Source organism: Somniosus microcephalus, chromosome 26, assembly GCF_052327205.1.
Source record: "Somniosus microcephalus isolate GS21.2 chromosome 26, FLI_Smic_1.0, whole genome shotgun sequence".
In the NCBI taxonomy this organism is placed as follows: Eukaryota; Metazoa; Chordata; class Chondrichthyes; order Squaliformes; family Somniosidae; genus Somniosus; species Somniosus microcephalus.
This window is the reverse complement of record NC_141012.1, coordinates 20,133,526-20,149,700: the sequence shown is the minus strand read 5'-3', so window position 1 is coordinate 20,149,700 and position 16,175 is coordinate 20,133,526. Positions and strand designations below refer to the sequence as shown.

Below are 16,175 nucleotides of genomic sequence, written 5' to 3'. Positions count from 1 at the left end.
TGTGGATTTAAGCCCCACTCCAAAGACTTGAGCGCAAAAATCTAGACTAACACTCCAGTGCAGTACTGAGGGAGTGTTTAACTGTCGGAGGTGCTGTATTTCAGATGAGACGTTAAACCGAACCCTGTCTGCTCTCTCAGGTAGATGTAAAAGATCCCATGGCACTATTTCGAAGAAGAGCGGGGGCTATCCCCGGTGTCCTGGCTAATATTTATTCCTCAATCAACATCACTAAAACAGATTATCTAGTTATCACATTGCTGTTTGTGGGATCTTGCTGTGCGCAAATTGGCTGCCACGTTTCCTATATTACAACAGTGACTGCACTCCAAAAGTACTTAATTGGTTGTGAAGCACTTTGGGACGTCCTGAGGTCGTGAAAGGCGTGATGTAAATGTAAGTCTTTTTTTTAATCTAAATCTGTATAGATCATACCAAGGTACATTTATAAATCTGAACAACCACACAGTTCAACGATAAGCTTGCTCCCTCTAGAAACTAAGTACTGTAGTAGCTCAAATGCTGTAAAATTGATTGAAATATTGGGAGGAGGGGGGTGGAAGCTACAGACAAGAAGAACTGCAGTCCATAGAATCGGTGATACACAGAAGTTATGTTACAACTAAGAAAATCAAACTCTCAAGCATCAGAGTATCATGTTGTACAGATCTCTGTAGTAAAAACTGCATGCGGTGGCCTCAGGTTTCTGTGGTCTTCATTCAGAGCCTAGTTGTGAAAGGGTACAACCCGTTTCCAGATAGCTCTCCTTCTCAAGAGCCACAAACTTCTGTTGGTGACAGCAACTCTCACAAGCTAAATTTGCAGAATTCTTGCTGTAAATTGACAGCATCTGTATTTTTTTTTTTTTTTAGTAAGAGTTACTTTGCAACTTGTGCAGTTCATAAGAATTAGACATCAAGCCACAAACAACTTGTTTGTAACAAATCCCAACATACGTTTATATAAAATGTCTGGTGATACAACAAATTGATAACATTGAGGTTAAGATCGGTTTTTAAACGTTCTTTAGATAAAAGGCATTAACCAAATATGATTTTCCATAAAACTATGCAGCTAAAACAAAGTCCCTTCCATGGTGAGTACACGCATTGGCTTTCGATACGACAAACAGCAGGCTTTTTATTTACTTTATGCCAATTTAAAAACACACACACACACTTTATATATGTACAGAATAAATTTAGAAGCACTGAGACAAAGCGGGTGCAAGAACCAGGCAGAATGCATACAGATCTGAAGATAAAAAAAGAAAAGCTACATATCATCACATGGTACAGGCAGAGTTAATGCAATTTCCAGTAAGCAGAGAAGAGCAAAAAAAATACACGTAGTTGTTTGCAATCAAAATTGTTTTACCTGTAGAAAAGCTGATCTGCAGGTAATTGATTCACATGGAATCAAGGAGAGTGAATAATTGACAAATAAAATCCACTTTCCAGTAATTAACAGAGAAGGAGACTCTAGGGGATAAGTATTTTCTGTACAAATCTGTAAATAGGTGAATTTATTCTTTTAACTATCTTCACCATCTCGTCTGGTTTTGAATACCTCTTAATGTCTCTTCACTTCTTTTGTTCTCTCCCAGCCCTGCCTTTCGATCTATTTCATTTCCTTTCCAGTTTTGAAAAAGGGTTTTGACCCGAAACGTCGACTCTAATTTCTCTCCACGGATGTTGCCTGGCCTGCTGAGTTTTTCCAACATTTTCTGTTGTATTTTCATTAAAATCTGCTGTCCAGTGGAGACCCACCATTTTGGGTTTCCTTACCTTCAGGCCCATTTCAGTGCTATTAACTACAGGGAGAATTGCTTGGACCCTGAGAGCAGCTCCATTCATTTCGGTGAGGAGTTGAAAGCTTGCAGTGGTCTGAAAGTCGATCTGGAATCACCCAGAAAATCAAACTACTGACTGGGTAGTAGCCAGAAGCAGAGCCGGTAAAGAGATTTCCAGGCCAACAGTTACAATGTGGTTTAAAGGACTGTATAGTATTCCAAGTCCCCTGAAATAAAAAATAAGCTACTCCAAAATGCAGACAGTTTCTCTCCACATATAACTGATGTTTTTGGAGGGACTTCAAAAAGAGCCTGAAAATGGCCAGTCTCCATTGGGCTGCAAATTCAACAATATTTATTTGTTTTCAGATAAAGCTTGGAATACTACTTTCAACAGAAAGAATTGCCGCCAGGCTTTCCTTCCCCTTGACTGGCTATTGGAAACAGGATCAGTGTTAGTTCTAACCTTAAAAAATGATTTAAACTCATGGCTCTTTGCTACATTTTCTGCTCAGAGTTGGTTAAAAAAATAAAATCCCACTGCTGTGATTATTATACCTGCTCCAGCTACATCTCTCAACAGTACAGATGTCTTCAGTACAGTTTATAACAGGACTCCTCTTGCACTATATAAATGGATTCTGAACATTTTTATACCGGTTTTTAACAAACAAATTTATAGCAGAAACAAGCTAACAAGTAATGATTAAAGATTCCAATAGTTTATAGTTATGTTACATATATCAAAAAGGCCTCTGTACCAAGCTTTAAATATTACAGAAAACTATTCTCAATTGTTTCTAATCTTTTAATTCTACGTCATGTTTTCTCATCTTATTAAAGTTCTGCGTAGAACCTGAACACAAACTTAAAACAGCAACAAGAACGGAATGATTTTCTGCCATATAGCAAATTATGTCACTTATACCCTACGTGTCAGAAACCAAACAAACTCTGTGGGCAGGATTTTCATTGAGCCGTGGAGGCAGGATTGGAGGCGTGTGGGGGGTTAAAATCTTGAAATCGGGGGGCACGAACCCATCCCGCCTCCATGCCAATTTCAAAGGAGGCGGGTACCCGACCTGCGCTGGGACCCGTCTCCCTGAGGCGGGAAGGGGATTAGTGCCAATTAACTGCCTGTTAACAGGTAGTTAACATGCAGTTTTTAGCCTAATCCCTATTTTTATTGGTGAAGTGTGGGATTCCCGACGGCTCCAAACTACGCCAAGTTAGTGAGGCGGGCCGTCGGGATGAAGGGCTTGGAGGGGTCGAGATGTCTGGTGTTCAGGTGAGTGATGGGTGCATGAGTGCAGAGGTAAGTGTGTTTGGTGTGTGTAAAGTGTTTAAAGAAGTTTTACTTACATGTACTTACCTTTACAGCCTTCCTTCCTTCAGGTCTCGGGAGTCCCTCATCTCACCGGCACAGAAAGCAAAATGGCCACGAGCTGTCAAAATCTACAGCATTCAGCTTTCTGTTCCAGAGAGATCTGTAAATCATCCTGAGAGGAAGGAATTAACTTAGAGTACAGCTTGTCAGTGTTTGACAACTTCAAATAGCTGTGAAACGCTGATATTTCATCTGTCAAAAGCTCTTGACAGATGAAACGTCAATCTGTGATGTCACCTGTTGCCGGGTGGCCCTTAATTGGCCTGCTGAGCCCGCTGGGCGGACTCAACAAAGGTCAATCAAATGAAAATCGCGTGGGTTGGCCACAACTCGATGGAGGCGGGACTACAACCTTGAAAGTTGTAGTCCCGCCTCCTACATACCTCAATAAAAATCCAGACCTGTAAGTTCAAATAAATTATCGGTCACAGCAATTTTGACAAATTTGGGGTTCAACTCAAAATCACTACTAATATAGAATCTCAAGTAAGCCTGCTGTGTCTTGAAAGTGAAAAATACAAATCAAATACCTTCACTTTTTAAGAATTTCACACACATTCTCGCTAAGTATTATTTTCTTACTGTTCCTACCTCTGAACTCACTTCCAATTTGTTTTGCTCTTCCTGATGCACTTTCTTGGCAATGTACAACATATGCTGCTTGCTCTCGCTGCTTACTTGGTCCATTTCCTCAGGCATTAGACCACTGTAATATAAAGAACGTGACAAGCACTTCTGTTTTACGTCAAAATTAATTACATTTATTATTTCATCATGATTGATGACGATACAGCTTTTTGGAAGGAATTTTTTTTTTTTTTTTTTAAATCACAAAAACCTAGTACAATAAATATGCTAATGATTTGGATTGTTATGATTTGACAGTAAAAAGTGCTCGTTTCCAGGCTCTCTCAGTTTTAAACTGACTTATGGGAATGAGACAAACACTGGGTCCTCATCTTTTACATAAAAAAACAAACTTTAAGTTATAATAACTTAAAAGTATATGGAAATTTTGACTAGCCATTTTAAACTTCATATGTCATTAAGTTTAACCTGATGAAGTCACTTCCCCACTTGGCACTATTAAATGTGAAATGCAACCATTCCAGTTCAATCCCCAGTTTGAGCGGAGTTAGCTGATCGCAGCCGGCGCATCAGTAGGCTGTTACAATTGATCTCAGTGCCACTGGGCAAGGATGCGAGTGTTTAAAAAAAAAAACCACAAATCAGCCAGCAACCTGCTTCTAATTCATATGTGGACACCAGGTGAGGACAGGATTGGGCTTGGGTCCAACACCCTTATGGTAGAATTGCCTGCCCACACCCAGTGATTAGACTCACACAAGAAAAAAGACTTGCATTTACAGGAAACTTTCTGGTATCCGGCACGGACAGGACCGACGTGTTGCTGGTTCATCAACAATTCCGGATAACCGAACACTATAGTAAAAGATACGGAGCTCAGCGCTCCGTATAAAGCAACAAACCCTGTTGCTTGCTTCAAAACAATCGGCACAAATTGCAAGCGTCTCTGTAGCTTAGCAACAGCTACACCCTTGCACAGCAACAAATGAGTGAAAAAACTAAAAGTAAAAAAAGTTACCTGAACCGACTCCTGAATTTTGCCGGTGGATAGAGCGTTCCGGTTATTTAGGGGCTGGATAATCGAAAGTTTCCTGTATGTAGCAGCTTTCACAACCTCAGGACGCCCTCAAGCGCAATTTGGCTGCTGTGTTTCCTAAATTACAACAGTGGCTACAATTCAAAAATACTTAATTGGCTGTAAAGTGCTTTGGGATGTCCTGAGGTCATCAAAGGCACTGTATAAATGCAAGTTCTTTCTTTCAAGTATGGAGTATGGTGCAATATTTAACAGGGTTAAATTTGTAAGCACATAAATATAAATACAAAATGTAAAGCTCCTCTTTGGAATATCAAATAGGAAGAAAATTACTTCGAATTCTGGTTCAATCTTAAAGCATGGTCAAAAGTTATTATTTATAAAGAAATAACTATATGCAGGAAAAATTTACATCAATTATATTTAAAGGAAATAAGAATGATGAATTTCAGTAATTATCCAATAATAACTGAAGTTATCAGAATGACAGGTAATGTCCAAGTATAGAATATTTACACAGGTTCATTGTGCTTGCAGAGACCCAATCTGCATGGGCCACTGCTAAACTGGTCAGGGCATTTTTTTTAAGTGGTTCTGGCGACCACCTGAAATAAGCGCAGGCCTCATTTCAATACTGAATTGAGGTTCCTGTGCCAATTTCAGACCCAGACTACTAAATTAATATTGAATTGAGGTTCCTGTGCCAATTTCAGACCCAGACTAAATTAATCTAATTGAAATTTGCGATGCACAAGCTCTGACTAGTATTCCCAGGTCTCGAGCTGCCTGACCAGGGACCATTGTTGGCTACTCAAAAAAGGCGACAAAACTCAAAATGTTGTTTACTTTGCTGAGTTGGTAGGAGCAGGAATGCACCTTCTGGTTCCACAAAACAACTGCAACTGCTGCTGGCCCACCATTTCCCGATCCAATTACACTGCCCCCCCCCACCCATGGCCACGACACTGGCCGAAATTGCTAAGGACCAGACAAGTGAGCTGTGTCAGGGAGCCAGGTTGGAGCCCACAACCAGCCTGGATTACAATGGCGAGGCCCAAAGGCACATTAAGTTTATTCCTCAGGCCTCTCCATTCTGGCATGTCTTCGTTGTGTGCCACTGGAATTCTGCCCTGTTTAGGACATTAACAAATTGAGGCCCCTCTGTGTTTCATGGAGGAATTATGTACAAAGATTGGTGAAAAGCTAGTGAAGCACCCAAAATCTTACGGCAGCATTTTTGTCTTCAAAAAAGACATCTCCACAACATAGATTAAAAATTGGCTGCTGGAGAGGTAAATAATTCTTACAAAATGTTCAGTTTGAATACCTTACCTTTCATAAGATGATCGATGTGCTACTGAGGATACAGAGGGTGATAACATGTCCTTTCTAAGATCTGTAGATGGTAATGATGCAGCTTCTGCAGGATCTGTAGGTGAGGACGCAGCTTTTCCAGGATCTGTAGGTGAGGACGCAGCTTTTCCAGGATCCGTAGAAGGTAAGGGTGCCACTTGTCCAAGATCCGCAGAGGGAAAGGATGATGTTTTTGTTACAAATGCAGATACAGTTTCTTCCAGGTTGTCAGATTCCACAGAATTACATGGAATTTCAACATCTCTTTGGTTCTGTTTCAAACTGGAGTCTGACTCTGATTCTGAATTATCACTTTCAGATGACATCTTTGATTCCTGACCTTGGTTTAACCTGTCCAGACTATCATTTTCAGACTCCGAGCTGCTAGCTTTGAAGTTCATTGACAAGAAAGGAATCTGTAAAAATAAAGTCAAAAGTCTTATTATTTTAAAGGTAGCTTTTTAAATAATACGTAATTCAACATATGTGGTTTCAAGCCAAAGACAAGATACAAGTTAATTATCTAATTTTAATAAAAGTCCAACATGAACTGAATCCAACTAAAAATATTTTATCCAAAATTATACCTTAAATAGAATCAAAGAAGCTTACAGTGCAGGAGGAGGCCATTTGGCCGACTGTACCTGCATCAGCTCTTTGTTGCAATAATAGTTAAAGGCCTAGAAATTCAGTGGGCCTTGCGCCCACTTAGCGCCTAAAGAGGTCTTCTGCGCCGGCGGGGTTGGTAGCGCGGAAATTGAGTGCAGCGTTAATGGCGGCGGTAGCCGGTAGCGCTGCGCCGGCACCGAGGACGTCATCGGTGTGCGCAGCGCCCCGGTTCCGCCCCGACGCCCATATTCAGTTGCAGCCGCCTCTTCCGCAGCGGCCGCAAACAACGTTCATGAAACACGGCCTTCATGCAGCGTTAGTGGGGCGCATAAAGGTGGAGGTGCGGCCGGCCGCTTTTTCGGCGGCCGCCTGCCCGCACCTCCCTCCCCGGCCTCCTACACCACCCCCCGCGCGGCATTGGTGGCTGATTCCCGCGAGCCCGGCACTTCTCCGTGGTGCCGGGCTCATTTGCCGGCAGAATCCAGCGGCGATCTCACGGCTGCAGGCAGCTCCTCCTTAAGAGAAGGAGGAGGCCTGCAGTACCCCAGCCTGCCGCACCGCATCGGGTGGCGCAGCGGCAGCTGGAGCGCTGAAATTCACTTTCAGCGCCCCAAGCGGAGGCGGGCACACCCTGGAACAGCGCCCGGTTCTGACTTGGGGTGCTAAAAGTGAATTTCTGGCGGGCGCAACGGGCTCCGCGCAAACTTTTGGGCGCAACTGAGCTGGCGGGGCCATACCTAATTTCTAGGCCAAAGTATTTTATCCACCCAAGTGAAATCTACTTTTTTCTTCTTCTTCCCTCTCCCTACTCGCCTAAAGGCAGTTACTCAAGCTGTGGTACAGTTCTACAGGCATACTTAAAACTATGAGCCCGCATTGTAAACGGCATCACCATCTTTTTTTTAATATTCATTATTGGGATGTCGTTGACAAGGCCAACATTTATTGTTCATCCCTAGTTGCTCGAGAAGGTCTGGGGGGCCGCCTTCTTTAGCCACTGCAGTCATGTCCTCAATGAACTGGAGTAATATGGTTAGGATGGCTCGGGCTTTATCACACCCTAATTTAATATTGAGACACGATTCCAATAGTAGTTTTAAAAAAAAATAAAACTATATTTTTCACATTAGTGATACAAGATACTGAGAGTCAGCACTTTGTTGGAATGCATAATGCCCGTGGGTGTTAATGCTGCAGTGATAGGGGTTTTATGCAATGAAGTGACTCTTATTACAGCAGCATGTACACTCATTGGTGATTACCATCACAGATATGGACCAAGGTGTAAAAAAACAGCCGTGACATCCGTGAAGATCTGACAACAAGAAGCTGAATATTTCTGGTATGTCTTTGGAAAGTAAATGCTGACACATCTGGGTCTTCTTTATATGCATGGACCTCGATTTGGCAGCACCTAACTTTACTGGACAGATTGCCTGACATGGATTCAAGAAGATGCATTTGCAGCAGGTCACTGAAACACAGCAGAAAGGGTCGTTACCCCAAGGCTGAGATCGGCTAATTCAGCACAGGCTAGGGATTGAACCAGTGACCTTCTCAGTCTGTACGTCTCACTAACACACCATTTTATGCATTTGCTCACTTATCTAGGTCATCAGTAGGGTGGGAGAGGGAGACAAATTCCTCTGGAAGTGGCACCTCAGGGACATGTATTTTTCCTTCAACAAAATTGGCTGTAATGACCAACTAAGACAGAAGATGGAGCCAGACATCATACTTTAAAAAATGCCTTTTTTACATAAAAGTGTTCAACTCCATTATTGTACAGATACTTGCCAACTGCAACAAATTTAACCCCCTTCCTCACGACTTGTGATGATGTATTAACATAAGCTGCTGTGCGGTTAATTTACAGTGTGATTGTAAAGCTGACTTGCTTTCACTCATTATTCCTGATTGATGCTGCTATAAGATCCTTCTTTGATTGTAAATTAACTATTAAACCTGTGATTTTCAAATCGCATTTGATGGAAGACTTTTGGCAGGAATAGGACTTCTTAGGAGTATGATACTTTACTGGGCTCATAACTGATGATTAACATAGTTACAACATGAATTTATACAGCTCATTTAGTATAGCATATCCCTCAAGAGGAGAAACAGATGCTAAGCTAGTTGGAAGAAATTACCAAAAGCACGGCCGAAAATATAGGTTTTGATGTGGCTTAACCATGTGATGTTCCTACTAGAACACTGGAATTCAGAAATATATTCATGAGTGCATTTGTTTATAATTTCTTGGGATTCTTTTACCTAGAGATGCATAATGGCATGAACTGTGAACAGTGTTGTGAGTGAGGCACAATGACAGTAGTTATATTTGGCAAACAAATGTTCCATTTCCAATTGAAATAAATCCGCTGTATCTAGGCATTTTACAATGGTGGCACTTACGATCTTCTGTACAGAAATAAAAATGGCAAAAAGCACAATTTTCTCTGTTCAGATTTGACAGCTCACAACTTTAATATTTGTAGAAAGCCATGAAACAAAATATTCACACTTGTCCCACGAACTGTGAATATGCAGAGATGAAACAGCCCATAAATTTAATAGCTCACCTTCTGCAAAGAGGATTTCCACCCAATACGGTAGCAAGTCATGGCTGGAGAGAATAGCTGGGAAAGTTCAGCTCCTGATAAAGTGAACAGTGGTGACACACCCTGCACTTTTAATAATCCCCCAATGAAACTACGGAGTTCATTTTCTGACTTTGCACTCCTGGCAGGCAGCCTCAAGCAACAGGAACTCATTTCACAAATTTGGGTGCACGCAGCACATGGTTTTCTAATCATTTATATTAATGAGGAGAAAATGAGGCGCTAACCTCTGCAATGCATTCCTGGCGGGCCAGCCTCCCTGCCGGAAGCAATAAATCTGACAATTACTCTTGCTGTATTTTATAAAAATGGCCAGTATATAAACACAGTATCAGTACGGTTACTGACTGTTATTTTGTCGCCAATACTCACGCTGTCCTAGACAGGCTTGAAGGGCTCAAATCAGGGATAAACGGTATTTATCTCAGAGTACTGGGAAGTGACTAGTGTATTGGAAACAGGCTAACATGGTGCCAATAAAGGGAGGTGACTGAGAAGTGATCTTGGAACTATATAAATTGGTAAACAGCATTGAAAAAAAAAACATTAGTTCATGCTAAACTGACAGTAGGACAAGGGGACACTAGTAAAAGACAAATTTAGGATGGAAGTCAAGAAGTTCTTCACAAAATGTTAGCATATGGAGTGGGTTTCTAGGAGAGGCGATATTTAAGAGATATTTGAATGCTGCAACAGTGGTGGGAGAGACGAGAGGAACTTCAGGGTCTTTATTTATCTTCCCGAGTAACAAAAGTCACATACACAAAGTGATCATTTCACGACAAATATGCAGCAAACCTTACTTTATTCCATCTGTAAGTTACAAAAGTCTTCCCTGCTCCCAAACAAACGATGTACCCAACAGCACTTAATTTCATCCATGCAGGAGAAATACTGTTGTCAGTCTCAATTAGAGATCTCCCTCCACAAGTGCATCTTCAGGAACTGCAGTAAAAAGCGGAGAGCAGTATAGAAGTTTGGCTGCTCAAATTCAGATTCCGCTGTTCACATGCCAAAGTCTCAGTGCGAACATTCTATCCCATTAATCCAGAGCAACCTTTCAGAAAAATGTTGTGCTCCAAATTGGCACTTCAGCTCAAACAACTCTTCAGATATGGTTTGCACATATGATAATGTTGAAGTGAGCAGGACGTCAGAATTGGCTGCCTAAATACAAATGACTACTTTCACGAGTTTTATATCCACATATATCTGTTGTGCCATTAAATGAGAATAACCCTTCAATCACCGTACAAAATGGTCACCATTTTTCTACTAGACCAAAAAGTAAACCCATGAAGCGTTAGGCACAAGAGTAGGGTGGGGGCAACTGAAGATCACAGAAATAATGCAAACTATTAATTCACAGAAATAATGCAAACTATTAATTCACTCTTTCAGCCACAAAGCAAAATAACTGCAGGTGCAACAACTTAAGGTAAGTAATATGATTTCTCAAGTACAGTGCTGCTGTACATTTTAGTTAGTGAGAAAAATTACCCCTCGTTATTATGTGTCTGTTTTGCTAACAGTTATGTTCTATGCGGTATTACAGGAACGATTAAAATCTGATCAACATGTATTGCTGTGTAACCTGACCAAAATAACAGCGCAAAACCAGACAACATTGTGTAGGATAAAGTTTCATAAAGATTTTTTGGGGAAAAATTTAACTGCCTCATCAAATTAAACAGGACATTAGGGATATATTGTTTACTTACATCCAAATTTAGAGTTTGCTCATTTTGCTCCTGAATAGAATGCATGTTATATTTGGTATTTTTCACCCAAACATCCGCAGCTTCTACTGTAGGGATCACATCATCATCATCTTCACTAGATTCATCACCTTCCTCCTCATCATCATCCTCTTCAACTGTAGAACTCTCAGAATCAGAGCTATATTCTTTCAAACTGTACGTAGACAGGGTTTTCCCAACATTAGTCTTATGAGTTTTTCAGATTAAAAGCTCTCAACATTTAACCAGCAAACAGAAAAACATCTTTATTTTTTGAATAATTATTCAGTTTGGCTTTTTAAAAAACTTATTATGACAGATGATTAACTGAATTCAGGGAAAGCAATAATTTTAATATATTTTACCTGATGTCGTCTCTTTCCCATTTCCCAATATGTTTTTCTGAAAATAAAAAAACAGAAAATACTTTCAAGTACAACACAGATCTGAATATTAAATTCTGCATTAAAATTTCAGCCCTCAAACATGGTGAAATAATTACTTTGTACAGTGGCCTTAGTTTTCATTAATGTTCAATGTTTAGGTCTGCCTGGTATAACTGCAATTAACATTCCTATTGTCGTGGTGATTGAAGGTCAATCATCACAGCCCCAGGACATCGTTGCAGGAGTTCCTCAGGGCAGTGTCCTAGGCCCAACCATCTTCAGCTGCTTCATCAATGAACTTCCCTCCAACATAAGGCTGATGACTGCACAGTGTTCAATGCCATTCACAACTCCTCAGATAATGAAGCAGTCCATGCCCGTATGCAGCAAGACCTGGACGACGTTGAGGCTTGGGCTGATAAGTGGCAGGTAACATTCGCGCCACACAAGTGCCAGGCAATGACTATTTCCAACGAGCGAGTGTCTAACCACCGCCCCTTGACATTCAACGGCATTACCATCGCCGAATCCCCCACCATCAACATCGTGGGGGTCACTATTGACCAGAAACTTAACTGGACCAGCCACATAAATGCTGTGGCAACAAGAGGTCAGAGACTCGGTATTCTGCAGCGAGTGTCTCACCTCCTGACTCCCAAAAGCCTTTCCACATCTACAAGGCACAAGTCAGGAGTGTGATGGAATACTCTCCACTTGCCTGGGTGAGTGCAGCTCCAACAACACTCAAGAAGCTCGACACCATCCAGGACAAAGCAACCCGCTTGATTGGCACCCCATCCACCACCTCAAACATTCACTCACTCCACTACCGGCATACCGTGGCTGAAATGTTTACCATCAACAAGATACACTGCAGCAACTCGCCAAGGCTTCTTTGGCAGCACCTCCCAAACCCACGACCGATAGAAACATAGAAGATAGGAGCAGGAGTAGGCCATTCGGCCCCCCGAGCCTGCTCCGCCATTCAATGCGATCATGGCTGATCATCCAAATTCAGTACCCGGTCCCTGCTTTCTCCCCAGACCTCTGCTGCCTAGAAGGACAAGGGCAGCAGGCACATGGGAACACAACCACATTCAAGTTCCCCTCCAAGTCACACACTATGCTGACTTGGAAATATATCGCCATTCCTTCATCGTCGCTGGGTCAAAATTCTGGAACTCCCTCCCTAACAGCGCTGTGGGGAGTACCTTCACCACACGCACTGCAACAGTTCAAGGCGGCGGCTCACCACCACCTTCTCGAGGGCAATTAGGGATAGGCAATAAATGCTGGCCTTGCCAGTGATGGCCACATCCCATAAACGAATAAAAAACATTGGGCTGGATTTTGTCAACAGGGAGCTTTTGGAGGCGGGACTCCCACTTTTTGGGCTGTAGTCCCGCCTCCATCGACTTGTGGCCAACCCACGCTATTTTCCCTTGATTGACCTTGTTAAGCCCGCCCAGCGGGCTCAGCAGGCCAATTAAGGGAAACCTGGTTACTGGTGACGTCGGCGATTGACATTTCATCTGTCAAGAGCTTTTGACAGATGAAAAATCAGCGTTTGACAGCTCTGTGAAGCTGTCAAACACTGACAATCTGTCTTCTAACTTGAGTCCTTCTACTCAGACTCTCCAGACCAGAAAGCAGAGGCTGCAGCTTTTGACAGTTCAGCGGCCATTCTGCTTTCTGTGTCAGTGAACTGAGGGACTCCCGAGGACTGAAGGATGGAAGCCTGCAGGAGAAAGTAAAGGTGAGTAAATCTTATTAAAACACTTTACACTCACCTCACACACTTACCTCTGCACACATGCACCCATCACTCACCTGCACAACGGACATCTCGACCCCTCCAACCCCTTCAGACCAACGGTCCGCCTCGCTAACTTGGTGTGGTTCGGAGCCGTTGGGAAGCCCACACTTCAGGGCTAAAAATAGGGATTAGGCAAAAAACTGCCTGTTAACAGGCAGTTAATTGGCACTAATCCCCTTCCCGTCTCGGGGAGGTGGCTCCCAGCACAGGTCAGATACCCGCCTCCTGGGACATTGGCATGGAGGCAGGTTGGGGGCAGGATGGGTTCCTGCCCCCCGATTTTGCAATTTTCCCACCACTCCCGCCTCCACGGGCTTGGAAATTCGAGCCCATTGTCTCTCCCCTCCCCCCAAAAAGATTTTTATGAACTAGACCTCCTTGTGTATGATTTTTTTTCTTCTTAAAAGAACTAAAACACTTCAGGACTCACACATGACCATTGGGCCCAGACCCAAGTGTTTCTGGCGAAATTCAAACTGAGCACCCGGGAGTAGGTTATTGCGGAGTAGGTTTTCACCTGATGGCACTAATGACGACTCCTTCCAGTTTATTGATCATTGGGTGGAGGCTGATAGGGCAGTAATTGGTCACGTTAGATTTATCCTGTTGTTTGTATGTCATAATCTTTTACACCAGTTTAAAACATGAGAACACCACTGCAGATTTGAGAAATCAGAAGCTTACTAGTATCAAAATCAGCTTGAAAAGGTGGGCTCACCCCACCATTGCTGTACTTCAGATGCAGTACAAGTTAAACTTGAGATCATTTCATACATTTAATTCTTTAAAAAATAGCAGATGCAATAAGATTTTATCCAGGGAACAGTGAACATGAAGAAATAGCGTTAGTTTCTGTTAATTCTATACAATAGTAGTAGTAATAAATATTTTTTGAATCATAAAATGAATTAAAAATTTGCAAGTTTAAATTCCCTTCCCCAAAGTTTTCCAGCCCCCACCCTACCAATAATATTTCACTAACAAAAGCGCACGTCAGGTAGTTGCCAGAATGCTGACACCAGGATTGCTTTGACTGCTTCCATTTCTTGCAACAGGTTATTGGCACTGTAACAATAAATTAGTATTTTTAGAACAAGATTTAGGGACAATGGTGTTAAGACTTGTTAAGTGTCTAGATGTTCACGTTGCCTCAAAATAAAGTATTACAATTTCTTTGGAATTGTCTAAGTAAATAGGCACATCAAGTACAAAAGGGGTCTGCACTAACCTCTTGATGAAAGTATTTGTTCCGTTTGGATCAGTTCTCGTTGTTCTGTCAAACCCTTCACATTCAGCCCTTTCCACTGACATACTTGAACTGCCAAAGAATTGGCCTTCAAAGCACGAGTATACCAGCCTTTTCCACATAGTGCTCCTGCAAATAGATAATGGCCCTAAAAGGGAGAGAAAAACAATATTAAAAAGTGGAATTGAAGTTAACAAATGTGCTTTTTAATTCTGTTATTACACAAATACGTGAAAACTGGAGATAAGCAAATTGCTGCTGATATGTCCTATTTGATCATTCTGGTCACATATAGCTAATATAGGTACAAAACTTTGTTCCAACCTATTACACAGACAAAAAGTCCAATGCGCACATATTTTAGAATCTCAGAATTTACAATGGGCAGCAGTGCTGAATGGAAAAAAGCATCTATATGAATGATATCAAGTCCATTAACAGTGGCCCTGTCAACAAACATACCAGCAGTTCTTCTGCAAGTTACAAATATTGAAGATACAAAATCGAGTTTTGTGCCAAAAACAAACTATCAATTTACAGCTCTTTTCAATATTCCCCCAAAACACAGAGGCCTAGAAATTTGGTGGGCTGCGCCACCAGTTAGTGCCTAAAGAGGGCACCTAGTGGGTTTAGCGCCACTGGCCACGCCTCCCGCGAAATTTAGAGGGACGCTAATGGCGGCGTTAGCCTGTAGCGCTGCGCCGCCACCGATGACGTCATTGGTGTGCACAGCGCCCCACTACCGCCCCGAACACGATATTGGGTCGCGCCCCCCCCCATAGCGCCGGTCGCAAATCGCGACCAAGTTTGTTCTTTCTTTCCAATCTTTCCTCATTCTGTATTTCATGCTAGTCCCAATTACTTGGAGTGGTTTTGTAAATAAAATCAGGGGAATTTATAATGGGGAACAAAGAAATGGCAGACCAACTAAATACATATTTTGGTTCTGTCTTCACAAAGGAGGACACAAATAACCTCCCAGAGATGCCAGGGAACATAGGGTCTGATGAAAAGGTGGAACTGAAAGAAATCAGTATTTGTAGGGAAATGGTGTTAGGGAAATTGATGGGACTGAAAGCCGATAAATCCCCAGGGCCTGATAATCTACATCCTAGGGTACTTAAGGAAGTGGCCCTAGAAATAGTAGATGCATTGCTGATCATCTTCCAACATTCGATGGAATCTGGAACAGTACCCATGGATTGGAGGGTAGCTAATGTAACCCCACTATTCAAAAAAGGTGGTAGAGAGAAAACGGGGAATTACAGACCGGTAAGCCTGACATCGGCAGTGGGGAAAATGCTAGAGTCCATTATAAAAGATGTAATAGCAGAGCACTTGGAAAACAGTGACAGGATCGGACAAAGTCAACATGGATTCACAAAAGGTAAATCGTGCTTGACTAATCTACTGGAATTTTTTGAGGATGTAACTGGTAAAATAGATAAGGGAGAACCAGTGGATGTGGTGTATCTGGACTTTCAGAAGGCCTTCGATAAGGTCCCGCATAAGAGATTAGCGTGTAAAGTTAAGGTACATGGGATTGGGGGCAAGGTATTGACTTGGATAGAGAACTGGTCGGCAGACAGAAAGCAGAGTTGG

At 42.2% G+C, this 16,175-nt stretch overlaps 1 protein-coding gene across 4 annotated transcripts in view; it reads right to left on the bottom strand.

Annotated features, from left to right (window-relative positions):
• Nucleotides 1–16,175, bottom strand: part of LOC147100335 (uncharacterized) — a 120,957-nt gene that overhangs the window by 81,550 nt on the left and 23,232 nt on the right. For 3 of the 4 annotated variants that reach the window (XM_085967943.1, XM_085967942.1, XM_085967941.1), the window contains 5 exons: nt 14,556–14,721; nt 11,491–11,527; nt 11,108–11,300; nt 6,136–6,572; nt 3,771–3,885 (listed from right to left, as the gene is read on the bottom strand). In XM_085967943.1, coding sequence (XP_085824069.1) covers nt 3,771–3,885; nt 6,136–6,572; nt 11,108–11,300; nt 11,491–11,527; nt 14,556–14,721 — 948 coding nt within the window. The remainder of the gene's footprint in view (nt 1–3,770; nt 3,886–6,135; nt 6,573–11,107; nt 11,301–11,490; nt 11,528–14,555; nt 14,722–16,175) is intronic. The other variant, XM_085967944.1, reaches the window with a different exon arrangement.